This window comes from Pteropus medius, unplaced genomic scaffold (assembly GCF_902729225.1).
Source record: "Pteropus medius unplaced genomic scaffold, Ma_sr-lr_union100, whole genome shotgun sequence".
NCBI lineage: Eukaryota > Metazoa > Chordata > Mammalia > Chiroptera > Pteropodidae > Pteropus > Pteropus medius.
In genome coordinates this window covers 26,836,680-26,857,105 of record NW_024351730.1, presented here as the reverse complement: position 1 = coordinate 26,857,105, position 20,426 = coordinate 26,836,680, and the positions used below count along the sequence as shown (strand labels likewise).

General features: G+C 34.5%; 1 protein-coding gene and 1 pseudogene across 1 annotated transcript; both read left to right on the top strand.

Moving 5' to 3' along the window:
* The first annotated feature begins 3,821 nt into the window (after positions 1-3,821).
* LOC120587968 (10 kDa heat shock protein, mitochondrial-like) lies at positions 3,822-4,118 on the top strand (annotated as a pseudogene).
* A 2,877-nt stretch (positions 4,119-6,995) lies between these two features.
* GK2 (glycerol kinase 2) lies at positions 6,996-8,921 on the top strand. The gene has a single exon (XM_039844969.1). The coding sequence runs from the start codon at positions 7,082-7,084 to the stop codon at positions 8,744-8,746; it is 1,665 nt and encodes a 554-aa protein (XP_039700903.1). The 5' UTR covers positions 6,996-7,081; the 3' UTR covers positions 8,747-8,921.
* The last annotated feature ends 11,505 nt before the right edge of the window (positions 8,922-20,426 follow it).

Here is a 20,426-nt window from a genome sequence, read left to right as displayed (position 1 = left end):
ATAAAACATATTTCTTTGCTAGTTTTCATCTCTGCAAAATTAAGCTCATATGTTGACCCAAGCTGAATAAAACTTGGTGAAATGATGAACTCTAATCTACTGAAATATAGTTTATTCAGGTATAGTTTATTCAAGTATGACCAAAAGCTTTGGTAGATTCAGACTATTGGATCAGCCCCAGGACCGGCTAAGGTCATCTAACTAGGTTAAGCAGTCAGAAAAGGTTTCCAGAAGAAAGAAAATGATCTGAAGTTACCTTGGAAAAGAGATGGTATAGGAGAAAAGGAAGAATGTTCCAGAAGGTGAACCAGCATATGACCCAAGAAGAAAGGAGAAAATTAACAGGTCTGTAGCTGTTCATCAGTAGACAGTGAGTTCTGTGTCCAGATCGTCTGAGAAAACAAAAATTATATCACTTAAAAAAAATTCTAAAGAATAAAAATGTAAGTCTTTGTTCATAAGACCTAGTAATGACTGGACTAAGGTAGCAGATTCTATACCTAAGTCAGGAATACATGGTAACATTCACACTTAGTAATAGAATGCCATATCCTTGTAACAGAAGAAAAATCTACCAACACCTTGGTAGAAAAATCTACCAACACCCAACAAAACAGATCTCTCTCCAAATGTCACCACAACTTGTCTAGTCATTGCCTGAATAAAAGTTGGAAATCCTAATTCACACTTTACTTTAAAGGGTCATTCAGGTTTTATGAGTTAATACTACCAAAAATGGCTGCCTCTTGTACACCATTGTTCTTCCATTAACTTAAAATAAAAATAAAGCTTCACTGGACACTTTTTTTTAATCATTAAATGTTAGTGGAGGAAAATTTCTTTAGAAATTTACATGATCGTATACAGATATTTTTAAGTTATTTGTATATTGCTATTCTCTAACAAATGTGATAATGACTGTACATAGACCAACAATCATAAACAGGGAATAACTATTGGTCAAGTTATTAAAATTCTATTACATGACAACTATAATTTTGTAAATAGTGAGACTGAGACCTTGATATTAATAATACTAACAATAATGTGGGTTTAAGTCATAAATTTGCAGTAACAATAAGCAATGACTATAAGAAACTAGAAAGCATATTGTTACAGCAAAAAAGTGTATTAACATGGCTCTACTAATGACTCAGTGACAATAATTCCAATTTTTCCAAGTTCAGTTTGACCTGCAGCCTCTGTAGTTTGTTTATTTATTTTGCTGACACATGTAAACAACACATGCAAAAAAATAGTGCAATAAAACCTTCCCATCACATTGTTTAAATATGTTTGTTCTCTTGTGAAGTATATGCAGGCATCTCACACAAAAGCCACTAGGAAAATACATAGCAAGAACACTGCAGACTAAGAAAAGGCTACAGCCAGTGATTCTCTTCTATGGCAGCATTCTGCCATCCCACGCCTTTCCTAGAAGGGTTTGAATGCTCTGAGTCTTATATAGGGACATCATTCAAACAAACATTTTCTCTCCTGAATCTCTTTTTCTCCATCAAGGTAAGAAGCTATAGGTAACATGGTGGATAATAAGTGGACAAAATCAAAGAACTCATTCATTCCATGTCGTTCACTTAGCAACAATGAACCACAGCAAGGCTTTAAAATGAAACACTTTCTTCCCCTCAACCACACCACACACACGCCACACACACCACACACACACACACACACACACACACACACACACCAAGGAGAAATTTAAAGTCTGTATTCTTTTTTCCAAGGGAAAAAAAAGATGGAGTGGGCAAGAAAGAGCATCTTTCACATTCTGCATTTTCAGAGTAAGTATCCAACGCGACTTGCCATGATAACTAAATTTATTATTAACTGTGTATTTCATGATGTTAGTGACAATATGTTAATGTGATTTTTCACGTCCTCTGCAGTGAACAGATGGCTCCTTTTACTTTACTTTCCACATCAAGTGTGATTATTTCTTGGTGCCAAAAGCCACCTGCCGCTCCTCGGTCTCCAGTCTAATTTTTTATGTTGGTAAAACACAGCAGGACTTGTTATCAGTTGGATGGCATCTTAATAAAAGGAGACATGCCAACATATTGACATCATGTTCAAGGGGAAATTTCAGCCCCTTCAAACCCCTAACCCCCTTCCTCCTAACCCCTTTCAAAAAGTGAGGGAGAAAAAGAAAAAGAAATAGATGCAAAGACCCCCACCAGATTCAAGATGTTCCATTACAATTGTTGGGCCTAGAGCCAAGATGCTGAATTGGTCTCCCTTTGTTTCCAAACCCAAGCACCCCACTCAGGGCTCTGATCTTTCATCCTGTGTAATGATAATTAGCCGTAACATATTCCAAAGTCAAATGTAAGCAGGAATACATTAACATTGAGATCAGTGTCAGGGCAATTTTCACTGGGAAAATGACAAAGAACACGCACGCACGCACGCACACATACACACAATCAAAAATTTCAAGATTCAAACATTCATAAAATCACTTTCATAGTGGTGAATATTAAACTTATTGACTTGTCTGTTATAAGTGCTTACCTAGAATGCCAAGGCTTCCTAATGTGGATTCAGTGACTCCCACAGCCCATGCTTAACAGAGAAAACATGAGTAATAAACCATGGTAGCTTGCTTTAATTTTTCCATTCTTTATTAAAACAAAGAGGGATAGTATGTTAGGTGATTTGTGGTCCAAGAAGAGGTCTTCAAGGCGATTGGATGGCATGGCTCTCAACAGCTGGTCCAGCACATTTGGGAACAGCATGTAGAGAAATGCGTCAGTGTTTTGAAGATTACCAACTGTGATGATGCATTGGCTATGACACAATCTAAAAAAAAAAGTTAAATTTCCTAGCCACAAACTATATAATTCAATGTCCTCACCATCAGGGCACACACTGTTAAATTAAAGGCTAAGTCCAAATTTGATAAAATTGAAACTTTCAAAATTGATTCTCACTCTTTAGAGACTGGAAAAAGTAGCAGCATCCTTGAATGCCTGATATTTCTTGTTAAAAGCCAAGGAGTTAAACATATTGGCTTCCTAGGATTCACAAGGATTACAAAGGCAGAAGAAAATTTCTATAATAAAAGTGCAAATATCTTAATGAAAAGAATTCACAATTAATGGTTTTCTTGAGATGAATTATAACTAGATTATTCCACCACAGAATCTCTCACATTAACGTAAACTGGCAGTGACTCTTTTATTCCTTTCAACTGCGCCTTCAAACAAACGGACCTGTATGAAATATATCTTTATTCACTGTATTTTCCAGCTTGACCAGCTTTTTATTTGCACTACATTTTCCCAATATTTCGTTATAAAAATTTGAAAACATAAAAAAGGTGAAAGAACTTTACCAACACCATTGTATCTACCACATCAATTCTACAATATTTTACTATACTAATTTTATCATATATCTTTTTATTTCTCCATTCTGTCATCTCATCATCAACCTACCTTATTAGATTGTAAAATGAATAACCAATAGCTCATCCAGAAATTAAAATTATCTTGACTTTATGATAATTACTTAATAAAGTGAGAGTTATATATAGTGGTGTTCATTAACTCATTCAACAAATATTTCTTGAATTTCTGCTTTGGGTCAGACACTGTTCTAACTGCGAAAGACACAAAATTGAATAAAACAGCCAAGATATCTGCCCCCATTGAACTTATAATTTAGTGAGTTTTACAGGGGAAAAGCAATTATTAAATGAGTGGCTCTCGAGTTCACATGCCCAGACGGCCGGACTGCAGGTCTCTCCTTGTGACCGCAGCGCAGAGAGCAGAGCAAGAACTGTGGCTACAGAAGTCATGGCAGGACAGGCATGTAGAAAGTTTCTTCCCCTCTTTGACCTAATATTAATTGAAAGGAATGCTGCGGAAACTGCCAGAAAAATGTCAAGGAAAAGTTTTGCAAGCAACTGCAAAACTTTTTGTAAAGTAGCTGCTGGATGGAGCTCTAAAAGAAAGGGTGGAGAGATTCAACCAGTCAGCATGAAAATAAGAGATAAAGTTCTTCTAGAATATGGCAGCACCAAAGTGGTTCTAGACGACAAGGATTATTTTTTATTTAGAGATGGCGACATTCTTGGAAAGCATGTAGACTAAAATAAATCACTACTGAAATGGCATCCTGCCCATTCCACTGAAGTTCTGCAATCTCATCATGTAAATAATTTCCACGTCTCTCTTTTGTAATAAATTAACTATATCCAAAACTAATGATATCCAGTGCCTCTTAAAATTTAGTTTCACTGTACTAATATAAACATTGCCAAATAAAAATGTATAAATTAAAAAAAAAAATGGATGGCTCTCTAAAACATGATGTGCAAAGGAAGATATGTCACTATACGCAAGTAAATTTAGTTGGGACTGTTAACTTAGATGTAATATAGGGGAGAAAAATGTTCATGCACCACTATAATAAAGCCCATATGTAGCAACTTCTCAAAACATATCCTCCAAATTACTAAATGAATTAATGCATTTTAAACCTTACAGTGTGGACATCACTTAAACGATAGTACATTAAGAAGTAACTGCACTCTAAAATTAGAGGAGATTTAAAGGTAAATAAATAATAATAGAAAGTCAATTTATTTAAGAACTCTAATCTTAACAATTCTATAGTAAAAGACTTTTTGAAGAAATATCTGATTTGAGGGGGACTATTATGAATGGTATGTCCACCATTAAAGCATTTGCATTTGTATGGAATATAATACAAATGAAATAACAATTTCTTATAAAGTTAAATGTATTCACGAATAAGATAGTGCCAGTCCTTATTACAGAGGTGCTTTAATTAGAATACAGGAAAGCTGTTATAGACTAACAAGCAAAAGATTTTTAAATTTTTCTCGAAATGAAAAAAATAGTGGAGCTAATTTAAGCTTCCTCATTTAAAAAAAAAAAGAAAACATTAGTCAGCTTTGGTTAAATCCATCATTTAGTTTGTAATTACTTTAAGAAAGTTAAATTGAGACATTTATCTGATTATTTAGTAGCTACAATTTATTAACAGTAAAACTAATATATAAACTAATACTAGAACTAATAATTTTATAAATAAGTTACTTGTATTAAACACAAAATACTTAAAAGTATTCCTAGGTTCAAAAATTAATAGGATTGGGAACATTTATGTGTATATATTGATGTGCAAGGGTGAAGGGATGTAGAAAAGAAATTTGGGGTCTACCAAATACTTGGCAATAAAAATATATAAAACAGTTTGCATAATTTAAAAATATATAACGACAATTCACAAGATACTGGCTATTAGGCAATGAAGGGCAGTGATCCCTAAGAGGCAAGAAACAAATGGCATGAGTATTATGACTTCTCAACTTATTGCCTTGAGAGAGTTTTGAGGCCACAGCACTGGGAGAGGAAAGTGAAGTGCAGTGGAGATCTTGTGCTGAGGAGATGGGAGCTCAGGATCCAGAGAGATGACGACAGCTAGAATGTGCAGGACATGGTACTGGAAAGAAAAGAGTTGCACAGGAAGAAGACTCTGGAGATCTCCAGAGAGTATCCCTAGAATAGTCATTTGATTATTGATCAGTGCATGTGTGAGAGGAAAATACTTGAGGCTGAGGAAAGATGCACATGAAAAATTAAAGATAATAGTATCCAGTGTTAACCCAGGTTTGAGAACATGGCCTATTCCCACCAACCAGGAAAACCTCATTCTCATGGGCCTTGGGTAGAATACAGTGAAGGATCTCATCACACTAAAGGGAAATAATTAGTTCCAGACTGAGCACTGTCTTGTTCCAAACAAATCTTAAATTCAAGACCCGAAAGAATCAAACTATTTCCAAATAACTTAACTGTATTCCAAAACAGAACTCAAGATTTATATGATTACAAAAATATCCAGCAACCCAACCAGGTAAAATTCAAATATTTGGCATCTAATCAAAAATTATCAGGCATACAAAGAAGCCGTGAAACATAAGCCATAATGAAGAGATAATGCAATCAGTCAAAACTGAACCCAAACTGACACAGACATTACAATTAGCAGAAAATGAGATTAAAAGTTATCCTAACTATATTCCATGTGTTCAAAAAATTAAGTAAATATTTTTAAAACTTCAGAACTTCTTTGAAAGAAAGTACAACGTGTGAGGTGAAAAATATAATGGATGAATTAGCATATTAGATATTGGAGAAGAAAAGATTAGTAAACTTGAAGACACAGCAATAGAAACTGTCTAAAATAAACCATAGAAAGAAAATTATAATAATGAGTAGAGCATTAGTGATCTGTGGTATAATGCTAATATGTGTGACCAGAGTTCCTAAAGCAGAGAAGAGAAAAGAAAATTATTTGTAGGAATAACAGTCTAAAGTTTTCCAAAGTTTATGAAATCTATAAATCCAAAGATCCAAGTAGCTTCATGAGGCCCAAGCACAGGAAATAAGAAATTACACCAAGTAACATCATTACAAAACTAAACAAAACCACTGATAGTTAAAAAAATTTTACAAGCAGTGAAAGAAAAATTGACGTTGAAAATAAGGATGACAGCGATGTTCATACCTGCAACAACACAAGAGAGATGGTGAAGCAAGTTTAAAGGTCCGTCCCCAAAAAAAGTTACTTAGAATTCTACATCAAGAGAAAATATTTTAAATAGTAAGAGGAAATACTTCTCAGATCTTCAAAAGCGGGAAGAATTCATTTCCAGTGGATCCACACTACAAGAAATGTTGAAAGAAATCTTAAAAGCAGAAAGAAAATGATAACAGAAATATGGACCCATAATAGAATGAAGGTAATGGTAACAGTAATTACATGGGTAAATACATGATTTTTTCAAAAACTAACACCTCCTAATAGAGTGATTGGGGCGGGGCGGGGCTTGGGACGGAAAAGCTGGGTGAGAAGGTGTAGCGCCAGTTGAAGGGCAAAGGTTGCCTCGAGCAGCTTCAGTTTCAGCCCAGGCAGCTACTGCGCCTGCGCCTTAGACTCCTGCAGCGTGCCCCTCCCCCTCCCCATACGCACCTCCATCACCTGGTTAACGGCAGCAGTTTGGCTGAGTCTACCAATTGATTTCATGGCAGCCCCGAAGGAATCAGTTGTGGGGCCGTTGGTGGGCGCAGTGGTCCAAGGGACTAACTCTTCTAGATTTCTGGTTTTCAATTCAAAAACAGCAGAACTACTTAGTCACCATCAAGTACAATTAACACAAGAGTTTCCAAAAGAAGGATGGGTGGAACAAGACCCTAAGGAAATTCTTCAGTCTGTCTATGAGTGTATAGAGAGAACGTGTGAGAAACTTAACGAAGTGAATATTGATATATCCAACATAAAAGCTATTGGTGTCAGCAATCAGAGAGAAACCACTCTTATCTGGGACAAGTTAACTGGAGAGCCGCTCTACAATGCTGTGGCGTGGCTGGATCTGAGAACCCAGTCTACAGTTGAGAATCTTAGTAAAAAAATTCCAGGAAATAATAACTTTGTAAAGTCCAAGACAGGCCTTCCACTTAGCACTTACTTCAGTGCAGTGAAACTTCGTTGGATTCTCGACAATGTGAGCGAAGTTCAGAAAGCCATTGAAGAAGATAGAGCTCTTTTTGGTACCATGGATTCATGGCTTATCTGGAATTTGACAGGAGGAGTTAATGAAGGTGTCCACTGTACAGATGTAACAAACGCAAGTAGGACAATGCTTTTCAACATTCATTCTTTGGAATGGGATAAAGAGCTCTGTGACTTTTTTGAAATTCCCATGAGCATTCTCCCAAATGTCTGCAGTTCTTCTGAGATCTATGGCTTAATGAAAGCTGGAGCCTTAGAAGGTGTGCCAATATCTGGGTGTTTGGGGGACCAGTCTGCTGCATTAGTGGGGCAAATGTGCTTCCAGGAAGGACAAGCCAAAAATACATATGGAACAGGTTGTTTCTTACTATGTAATACCGGCCGTAAGTGTGTATTTTCTGAACATGGCCTTCTGACCACAGTGGCTTACAAATTAGGCAGAGAAAAGCCAGCATTTTATGCACTGGAGGGTTCTGTTGCTATAGCAGGTGCCGTTATTCGCTGGCTAAAAGACAATCTTGGAATTATAGAAACCTCAGAAGAAGTTGAAAAACTTGCTGAAGAAGCAGGTACTTCCTATGGCTGCTACTTCATCCCAGCCTTTTCAGGGTTATATGCACCTTATTGGGATCCCAGTGCAAGAGGGATAATCTGTGGTCTCACTCAGTTCACCAATAAAAGCCATATTGCTTTCGCTGCATTAGAAGCTATTTGTTTCCAAACCCGAGAGATAGTGGATTCCATGAACCGTGACTGTGGAATTCCACTCAGTCATTTGCAGGTAGATGGAAAAATGACCACCAACCAAATTCTTATGCAACTACAAGCAGACATTCTGCATATTCCAGTAATAAAGCCCTCTATGCCTGAAACAACTGCACTGGGAGCTGCCATGGCAGCAGGAGCTGCAGAAGGTGTGGGCATTTGGAGTCTTAAACCCGAGGATTTGTCAGCCGTCATGATGGAGCGGGTTGATCCACAGATCAAGGCCACTGAAAGTGAAATTCGTTATTCCACATGGAAGAAAGCCGTGATGAAGTCAATGAGTTGGGTTACTACTCAGTCTCCTGAAAGTAGTGATTCTGCTATCTTCTCTAGTCTGCCCTTGGGCTTTTTTATAGTGAGTAGCATGATGATATTAATTGGAGCAAGATACATATCAGGTACAGCATATTAATACCAAGAATGGATTTCCAAGATGTGACCTTTTTATATTATGAAAGAATCCAACCATTCTGTGTTTTAATAGAAGATGCCATAATAGACTCTTCATTTATTTATAAACCGCTTCCTGCATGACTTATGGGAACCTTACAAGTGGATCTGTGGCTTGAAATAAATAAATTACAGAAAAAAAAACCACTGTGGAAACATTTGGTGTACTTTTAATATTGTCAGTTAAGTTTGGGCCAGCTATTTCAGATGTTAAGCCCCTCCATTGTCATAAAATTCTGCCCCATGCCCTCTAGAATATAGGATGTTTGGATTCTGTCTGTGGAATCTTTCACCAAACATTTTCTAACACTATGAATCTGGATTTGGTTCTCTGTGTCATGCACTTGATTAAGAGGTGTAACTAACTGCCCAAACTGAGGGACTTGTTGTTTTTAATAGACCCCCAAAACCCTCTTTGGTACTTATGAAGGAGACCACAATATCTTTACTGAATGTTTAATGGACACATACATTCTTACAATAGAAATTTAATATTCCCATAGCTTAAATATATTCCTGGAAAATATTTGCCAAATTAAAATTCTTCATTTTACACGATCTCACTAATTACAACAGTTTGCTATATAGTTCCTAAAGGGAAAAGGACACTTTTTTCTTAGTTTTTTTTTTATCTCTCCATTTTATGTACTTTACTTGGTATGTATAACATATATGCTTATATATTTCATATAGAGTAGCCCATTTATAAAGTTTATAAAAAGAGTAGTCTTAAGTAGACCACAATATACATAAATATTTTAGTGTAAATATTTGTATATATTTTGGGGCAATGTGTATACATATTATTTACCAGGAGAAACTTTTTCTTAAAGAGACAGTATTTAAAATTTAAGCACATGTTTTATATTGTTATAAAAAAATGTAATTTCAACTCTATTTCTTATGCTTTACCTTTTGATTTAATTGTATTAGATGAACATATGTTGAAAAAAATGTGGAATACTACAGTAAGCATTATTTTCAAGCAGAAAAAAAGAATTGACTGCTCCAACAAAAATAATCAAGTATGGAGTTTAAGCATATATAAAAGAAAACAAAAAGAAAGCAAGAAATTTGGAAGTGGATAAATGGAAGTGCAATAATATAAGAATTTCATATACTATATGAGAAGTGGTACAACATCATTTCAAGTTGTTACACTGATAGTTCAAGATGCATACTCTAAATCCTAAAATAACAAAACAAAAATTATAATTAATAAGGAAATTAAGTACATAAGCTAAAACAATAAAAATATTTGATTGATCCAAAAGAAGGCAGAAAAGAGATGAAAAGGGAGAAAAAAAAAGCTAGGACAATAGAAAACAACAGCAGAAAAATATATTTAAACCTACCCATATAAACCACATTAAATATAGATGGTCTAATTATCTTGATTAAAAGGTAAAATTGTCATCAGATAAAAAAGCAAGACTCAAAAATATACTGCCTCCAAAAAATATATTTCAGATACTAAAAAAAAAGTTAAAAGAAAAAGGATATTAAAAAGATATGCTGTTAATATTAATAGAAAGCTAGAGTGGCTATATTAATATCAGAAAGTAAATTTCGGAGCAAAGAACATTACCTGTGATAAATGAAGACATTTTGCAATAATAAAGGGGCCACTTCATATAGAGAAATAATCTGAAATACTTATACAACTAAAACAGAGCTTTAAAATATACACAGCAAAATCTGATAGAACTAAAAAAACAGTAGATAAATCTACAATTATAGTAGAAGATTTCAACATCTCTTCCTCAACATCTCATGAAACAAGTAGACAAATTTAATAGAGAAGATTTGAACAATACTATCAAACAACTTAATTGACATTAATAGAACATGCTGCCCAATAATAGGAGAAAACACATTCTTTTCAAATGCATATAAAACACTTACCAAGATAGACCTCATACAGACCATTAACCAAGCCTCAATATATTTGCAAGGATTTCATTCAAAGTGTGCTGTCTGAGCACCCTGGACTTATAAATCAATAAAAATTTCTTGAAAATATCCAAATATTTGGACATTAAATAACAAACTTTTAAATAATCCACGAGTGAGATAGAGAAGGAAAATAGAAAGTATTTGGAACACAATGAAAATAAAAACAACAAATCAAAATTTATGAGATATTACTAAAGCAGTACTTAGGGAGAAATTTATAAGACTAAAGAAGAGAGAAAATGGTTCAAATAAAAAAACGAAATAAAAGTGGCATTAAATACAAAGTAAATAGAAGAAAAGCAATAATAAAGATGAGAACAATAATCAATGGTATGGAAAACAGAAAAATAATAGCAAAAATCAATAGAGCCAAAAGTTAGTTCTTTAGAATAACAATAAATTGATAAACTTTTAGCCAAACTGACTAGAAAAAAAGATGACAAAAACGATCATTATCAGAAATAAAAGTGATATAGATTCTAAAGATATTAAAACAATAATACCAGAATATAAGAAAACTTAATGCCAGTAAATTTGACAACTTAGATGAAAGGGGAACACAAACTACCAAAACTCAAAAAAAAAAAAAAATGTAATTTAAATGGCCCTATCTCTCTATTAAATAAGTTAAATTTCTAGTTTAAAATCTCCCCACAAAGAAACTCCAAGCCCAAATGGAGAAATAATAACCATTCTACACAACTCTTCCAGAAAACTGAAAAGGAAGGAACATTTTCAAGCTAATTCTATGAGGACAGGATTACAACATTACTCTGATTCCAACACCAGACAAGGATATTACAAGAAAAACTGCAGATCAATATCCTTTATAAATCTAAATGCAAAAATTCTCATCGAAATTTTAGCAAAATTAATCTGACAATATATAAAAAAGATAAGACATCACAAACAAGTGGAGGGACATAAAGATAGGATAATGAGTAAGTATAACTGGAAAACTCAATGTATTTTACCATATTAACAGACTAAGAAAGAAAGCCTACATTAGACATAACCACACACTGACTAGAATGGCTAAAATTAAAAAGATAATTAGTCATACCAAGAGTTGGTAAAGGTGGGGAACTGAATATTTCATATGATTCTGCTGGAAATGTAAAATGGTACAAACATTAGAAAACAGTTTAACAGTTTCTTAAAAAATAAACATTCTAGGTATTTGCCCATGGTAAATGAAAACATGGCTGTACAAAGATTCGTTCATAGCACTTTATTAGTTATAGCCCCAAACTGGACACAATTCAAATGTCCATGAACAAGTTAATAAATAAACAAACCATGTATATTCATACAATGGAAGACTACTCAGCAACTATTAATACACACTACAATGTAGATGGCTTTCAAAATAACTAAGCCTAGTGAAATAAGCCAGACTATATACATAGTGTTTGATCCCATTCATATTCAATTCTAGTAAATGCAAACTATTGTGTAATGACAGAAAGCAGATCAGTGGCTCCCTGGGAATAGGGCTGGTGGGGGCGGGGGGAGAGGTAAGGCAGGGGGATGAAGAGAAGGCAGGAAGGGGTAGAAGGCATAACCATAAAGGAGCACAAAAAAATTGGGGGGTAATGGATATGCTCATTATATTAATTATGGTGATGGTTTCAAGGGTGAATATTTATGTCAAAATTAATCAAATAGAACACTTCAAATATGTGCAGTTATTATAGGATAAATTATACCTCAATAAAACTTTTTTTAAAAAGAAAAAATTTTATCTTCAAACTCTCGTTGATTCTACAGTCAGCTAGGATGGGGTGTGTCGGTTACTCTCTCTAAAATGTCTATGAGTTTTACTTGAAGTCATTTGTGTGATTAGGGCTGGAGAAGTACATGATAATATCTAGTATCATTTAAAACAAATTAATTTCCCATTTCATTTATTTGGTCATAACTCTCAGTCTGAGACTTGCTGCAAATGACCTTATGAAGAGTCACAAACAAAGATATGAGAAAATCAGACTAAAATTCCTCAAACTCTGTATTTCATTCTCACTCCTTCAATATTACACTCCTGTGATTATCAGCTTTCTTTTTTTTAAATGCCTTTATAAGTCTCATTTTCATAATTTAACTTAACATGATATTGGTAAATTACAGTACTTTGCCCAGAGGCTATACAAGAGCTTCTGTATATTCTATTATAAAATTAGCTAATTAATAATTTCTCTATATTGCCACTAAGCAGAACTACATGGTTAAATTATGATGATGGGGTCTCATTGCCTACATATTATAAAACAGCAAGTCATCGTTTAATGTCAGGTGTATGTATGAGAGAGCATGAACTCAAACACTAACTGGGAGAATGAAAAGCATCTAATTCTGACACTATTTTCCAAAGATGCAGTTTGTGAATTAAAACAAGTAAGTGGTATCTGGGAGGGGAAAGGGTGCATAGGAGGAAGAGAAAGAGAAGAAACAAAGGTCATGAAAGGAAAGGAATGTTATAGGTATCCAGATAGGAACAAGCTGTACTATTAAATCTAATTAAAGACACCCTATTGTAGTATCCACATAGAAGCAGCACTAAACACCCAAGGCCTTTCTAGCTTAGCTCTAGGAATGGAAACCATATACATAGGTTTTAGAGGGATACACATCTTTCCCTCCTCACCCTATAAAGAATCTTAAATTATTATGTGTGTGCCTATTTCTAGTGCTTATATTATCATTTTGATATTAATACCCATAATATCACAGAGAAGCTATTGTTTCATTCACTGGTAAGCCCTGTTATCATAAATATAAATGTTACATTAAACAATCATCATTTAGGTGGAACATTATGCACCAACTCAATGACGATTAGGTATGGAAAATTTGTTTTCATGCTTTTTTTTTTAAATCATGTGAACTAATAAGATCCTCTAGGGTAATCTTCCAGCAGGTCTAGAGTAAATTCCAGATCATCTCAGTCAGTTACCTACTTTAACCTCCCACAGAAATGACAGCTCTACAGTCTATTCTGATTATTTCAATCAAAACAAAATGAATAAATTTGATATTTAAATATTCCCTCACAGTTCCCATCAACAACCTTTACAGCCCTATTTATCTGAGCCTTGGAGAAATTGCATGTGATCCTTGTCCTCTGTGTGTTTAGCATACATTACAGTTCATTATCATATCAGCCCTCAACAAACTGATTTATGTTACAAAAAAAGGAAGAGGGGGAGTGGGAGGGGGAGGCAGCAGCAGCCCAGACCTTTGGTGGGAAAAAAGTAAAGAGTGATAAGACTGTCTTAATAATTTTATATTAAACTACCTACGAAATTTAGTTCACTGTAAACTCCACAAGTCTTTCTTATACTGGGTTATTAAAGTATGTTTTTCAAGTGTAATAAGAAATCCACATTTGGAAAACATTTACAAAGCCAAAAATAAATAGTAAGGAGAGTCTTAGTATATGTCTATCGTAGTAGCTTCAAAAGAGAGCTAGGCAAAAACCAAGACAAAAATGTTCTAGTGATTGCAAATAAGGATAACTCTGATTTGTCTAGGTTTTCTCTGAACTGAAATAGGCAACCTGTTTAACAGTACCTCCCTGTTTCCACCTTTGTATGGCCTTAGCAAAGTGACCAGAGTAGGGAATGAGTAGACGTCCTGGAGCAAAAAGCGCTCTCTCTCTCTCTCTCTCTTTCTCTCTCTCTCTCTCCTCTCTGGTTATAAGATAAGGTTTGTGTGGCCTCAAGTTTATTTCTCTGAATAAACTGATCGCTTCTTCCCAAAGCTATTTCAAATCAGCCATGGATATCTATGATTAGTTCAGTTCCACATTTGAAAATATTGAGGAAAAGAATAAGAAAATCACCTTCGTAATTGAGAAAGAGTATAGCTTTAGAATGCAAGAGATGATTGATCTGGGGAATATGATTATTTGCATAGAATTTAGTATTTTCAAAAAAGATGTTCTCAAAGAAAACTGCAAGACTACTTCCTTCAATGTCAGGAAAGCCTGGAGTTGAATAGGGCTTAAGAGACCATCTAGTCTAATATCTTCAAATACAAAGAAGTGAAAAATTTAAATCACTTAATTGATGTCACAAAGATGTTGGGAGCAAGATTATAATCTAAGTTTCTATCTTGTGAATCTAATGTTCCTTTAGCTCCATGCAACTGACAGGGCTTTTCTTGAACTTTGTCTGCCTCAAAGAACTCTGTTATGACTTTTTTACAAGATGAGAGTAAAGGTAATAATGCTTGTGAATTTCTTACGAAAGTTAGAGTTATGTCTTGGCCACCATATATTTGGTGAACAATCACATACTCACACATGCATACAATTTTTATGGACACTTAAGCCAGATACATTCTGAAAGATTCCTAACTATGATAAAATCATTCTCTAATCTCCAGTGATATTTTATTTCTGAAAAAAATAATGTTTACAGACTCTTTGAGGAGCCATTTCCTTAATCCTGAAACATGCTCGAAATTTAGAAGTGAACTGGTAGATGTACCATTCTTTTCTTGATACAAAGCTTACTACTCACCATCCTAACACTGTTATCCTTTGAATCTTACCTAGTTCATTCCTTCATATCAGAGAGGGATGTAAATTTCCACCTTCTTCCCTTCTTCATACTCCTCTTTGTCTTTTTTTTTTCCTGAAACAAATTCATTGAGTCATATCATATGGTATTTACTACTCGTATTCACAAACATCAAAAGGATGGCAGTCTGTTTAATATCCTGCAGACGAACATGAGCTAAAAGTGGCATTGGCAATTGGGCACTCGCTGCCTACTGGGCACCAAGCAGTGATGTGCTAAAGATCTGGCGTTTTGTTCCATAGAGAAGAATGACATTCATTACAATTGTATCAAAAACAAATTATATACCAAATGTTTGCCTTGGTAAGTACTTGGACGATCATTTATCTATCTTTCATTCATCCTCTCACAGCCTCTGCTCTTCAGCTCTATTGTTGTCAATACTTTGCCTGTTTATGTGTGTGTTTCTCTCCCATTTGTTTCTGTGGTTCGCTATCATTTTACCTTCTTATACCAGCCTCAGTGCATATTACAAGAACCATGCAATGCCTACGGATAAGAAGAATATAGATAAACAGTGCATAAATCTTTTACAAAACAGTTTCTACAGAATCTCACAATATCTCATTTTTGTCATATGATTGATAGTTGTCCCTGGAGAACAGGAATTTACTTTTCATTTTTGATATGTTAGAGATGGCTATAAGAAGATAACCTAAGATTTAGAAAGATAAAACTTTAAATTTAAAATAGATCCCTCATGAATTTTAGCTAGAAATTGGAGATCTTATACATCAGTCCCTTATGTTAAATATTAGAAACTGAAGTCCAGAAGAGGTAATGGCCCAAGGTTTCAGGGGTGGTTTGTGCCTGAAAATACTGGGATTAGAACCTAGGGGAACTTTCTTCTATACCATGGGCCAAATTTCTTTAAAGATTTCAATTCTAACACTAAAAATTACTGTTTTTCTCTAAAATAAGATTAAAAGATATTTAGAAATGCAGTGGTAATTGCATAAGATTTTCCACTAAACACTCAAAATTGTTTCAAGCACTGAGAAATTATTTTAAGATAACTGAATATAAAAGGTTTCCTATCTCTGTTTCTTCCTCTTATTTCACATTCTTTTAGTTCAGGCATCACCATTATCTCCTGATAACGGTATCTTATACACTACAATAATCTAACTTTTCCTGTCCCATATCTCTGATTTATCCTCTGCATTTCCACCATGATTCTCTTTCCCCTACTGTTTCCTCTCCTGTCCATCTTTGTCTCTCTCTGACTTTAACATAATTTATTGTTTTTTTCCAGGGCCCTAGATCTGGCTTGGAAATCTCCCCACTCCTCTGGCCTTCTTAACTTCAGACAAAAGCTTCTAGGTCTCTCAGCTGCAGGAGCTGTTCAGAGGCAAAGAAGGAAAGGAGGACCCGATCTCAAGATCCTCATTCTCTCAAAATCCTCCTGGTTGTTCTTATAAGCATTTCTCGAGCATCTCCTTCCTCTGGTTGTTGTTCATCATCAGAAAAGGGGTTAGCACATGGGTTCTTAATAATTGCAGATATAGATGGTCAAGGGAACACTTCGAACCTCTGTTGTGATCTTGTTCATCCACTGCTCATGCCTGATTTTCAGCTATGTTTTCCTTTTGGCATCTTCAAAAATGAGTCTATTCCCAACATTCTAATCCTCTCATTCCAGAGGAATGGTGGTCTTGGAGCAGTGCAGGAGGAGAGCGATCCTTCTGGCTGGGTGTGTGGGCAGAACAGACTCTGGACCAGTCCCTCAGTCGCACTGGAACTCAAAGTCCTCTGCTCAGTGCTGCCCAGTGGCCCTGAGCCCTCGGGCCCCATGTGGTGACTTCCACTACCAACATGTTTTCACAGGCATCACCCTGTCAGCTCAGGTACCCTACATGGCCACACATATCTTTTGAATACAGAAATCTGATCCTTTTACCTTACTGCTTTAAAGGTTGTGCTAATTTCGTCATTCCCCAGATAAGCTAATTAGCATGGTTTTTAATATCTGAATATATGTATAGTCAGCCTTCCATCTATTCTTCTAGGTTTATTTCATCCACCATCACCACCAATGATGTGGCATCCACTACACCTTCTAGGTATTCTGGCCCTCTAATAAATACTGAATGCCTAATCATGTCTCACTGGGTCCCATGACTGAGAATCTTGTGATTGTTTCACTTAATCACACAGCCAGATCTTCCTGGAAGCTGTCAAAGATAATCTCTGCAGATTTCCTGGGCAGTCAAAATCAGAGACATAAAATAACACTTTGTTCATGGTATTTTTCCTCTCACAGGATGAATCTCATTCTTTCATCTTAAAAAGTAGACATCATCTTCATTATTTAGGAGTGAATAAGTGGGATTCTTGGTGAGATTTAAAGATTTGAAAAGTTTGATAACATGTCTTAGAAATCAGTTATTGGATTATAATTTTTCAAAATTCTTCTCAATACCAAGTTACTTCAGTTTTTAACATTACCTGTTCTACATGTGGCTTTTCATGATTTCTTTTCACTTAGCCCTACTACATTATTCTAGAGATAATTTCAACCATATAAGTCAGATTAATTGAATTTATTTTTTGAAAAAGTTCTTATATTCAGTCCACAATGCCCACATTTATTCCAAGTCAAGATTCCATTGTCTTTTGTCTTTTTTTCTTCTGATTAGTTTGATGCCTACTTCAGTATAAAGTAGTCAATTCATATGTGAGTTTCCTTTTCTAGTCCTTAGTTTCTCATTGATCGTAACAAAGAGATTATTACCATGAGGATAAACCCTATTCTGAAGAAATAGGGTTTATCCTCATGGTAATAATCTCTGTGCAAATGAGTGGATTGCGTATGCTATAAATAATACAGAAAGGAAAGGCCAGGAATTAGAAGAAAATATTCTAATGGCAGAACCAGACTTCTAAATGTGAACTAGACTTTTAAGATGGAGAGAATATCAATAGATATTCAAAGGATAAAGAGATGAAAATAAACTTAGTTGTGGGAAATGCTATGAATGATAGCATCAGAGACAAGTTCTAGAGTTTATATCTGTTAAACAGAGCAGATAATGTTGGAAGAAAGTTGATAATAAAAGTTAGAACCAGATTTTGAAGAATCTTGAATGTCAAGCAAAGAATATAGATCTTATTTTTTTCTGTAAGACTAGAGTTCCGTGAAAGGTTTATGTTGAGGCAAGTAACATAATAAAAATCTCATGTTTGTGCCTCCTTGACTGCCTGCTTTCATAATTGAAAGAGAGCATGAAGTAGCAGTAAGAGCATAGACTACTGGCTTCAGATCCGGACCCTACCACTTACTGTGTGACCTTTGTCAAGTTACTTAACCTCTCTGTGTTTCAGTTTCTTCCACTATAAAAAGAAGATGAGGATATGGATGGTGATAATGATGATAATGATAGTTGTAAGGAATAACTGGATTGTTTGAGGAGTAAATGAGTTAATGTCCTTAGATCAACTCTTTGAAATGGGTAAGCTCCATGTAAAAGTTTGCTATTATTGCTGTCATTGTTATAAAGACAGAAGAAGAGTTGAGTGATTCTTTGGTTTCTATATTTTTAAACAGAATAGCAGAAGGATTCCTAAAAAAAAAAAAAAAAACAAGAAAGAATAGTCATAGACCAGTACAGGTTTAATTATGTATATGATAAACATTGCTTTATAAAATAAGGCAATATTTGGCAACCTACATGATAGTTCTATTTATCTTTTGTGTGATTAAGAGGATGTGAAGAGTACAACTCAAAAGAATAAAAAAAAAAGAGAGAGAAGTTAATGTAATCAACTTATTTCTAGGCTATTAAAACACATTTAAAAAAATCTTACATTGGATTTGACAATGATTTCTTGCACATAACACCAAAAGCACCAGCAACAACAACAACTAAAAGATTAATTGGGATTTATCGAAATTAAAAGCTTTTATGCTTCAAAGGACATTATCAAGAAAGTGAAAAAACAATACACAGACTGGGCGAAAATATTTGCAATTAATTTATTTGATAAGGGATTACTATTCAGAATATATTTAAAAATCTTACCATTCAACAACAAAAACAAACAAAACAAAACAAAACAAAAACAAAAACAATTAAAAAATGAGTTTAATAGACATTTCTCCAAAGAAGATATAAGAATGGTCAATAGGCACATATGAAGATGCTCAACATCAATAAAATAAATAAATAAACTGGCATTTTAAAAAAATTTTAAATTCAAAAAATAAATTTCCGCATAAATGCAAAAAAAAAAAAAAAAGATGCTCAACATCGGTAGTCATTAGGGAAATGAAAATCAACATCGTAAAAAGATACCATTTCACATCCATTAGGACTGCTATCGTTTTTTAAAAAAAAAGAAAGAAAAGAAAAGAATGTAAATGTTGGCGAGGATGTGGAAAATTGGGACTCTCGTGCTTTGCTAGTGAGAATGTAAAATGGTTCAGGTTCTGTGGAAGACAGTATGACAATTCCTCAAAAAATTAAACATAGAATTACCACATGATCCAGTAATGCCACTTCTAGGTATATACCCAAAAGAAATGAAGCACAGACTCATACTTTATGAGGTACCTAGAATAGTCAAATTCATAGAGACAAGGAAGCCAAATAGTGGTTACCAGGGCCTGATAATAGGGACTAGTAGAGTCATTGTTAAAAAGAAAAAAAAAAAAAGAGTCATTGTTTAACGGCTAGAGTTTCAGTTTGAGATTATGAAAAAGTTCTGAAGATGGACAGTAGTGACAGTTGTATAACAATGTGAATGTACTTAACCGTCGCAGAAGCACACAGTTAAAATGGTAAATTTTAAATCAAAAATACACATGTTGTGTATATTTACCATAATAAAAAAACAACTTTAGCCCAAAAAAATACAGTCCAAGTGAAATTCTCTTACCACTCCTACATTACATTGGCATACTAGTTTACTTGCATTGATATGAAAGTATGGCTGATTATGAACAATCAGAGAATAACAAAGGAGAGAGATTGTATGATCCATGGCAGAATTCTCACTAGAATGTCCCCAAAGAAGTTGTAGTACATAGGGTTCATCTTGCTAGTTCAATCATTCATATCTTCTTTTCTAAGAAAACATATTCTAATAATGAAGAACTTGCAT

What these genes read in the sequence shown, in the direction of transcription:
- GK2 (XM_039844969.1), top strand. Translation starts at nt 7,082, where the DNA reads ATGGCAGCCCCGAAGGAATCAGTTGTGGGGCCGTTGGTGGGCGCAGTG.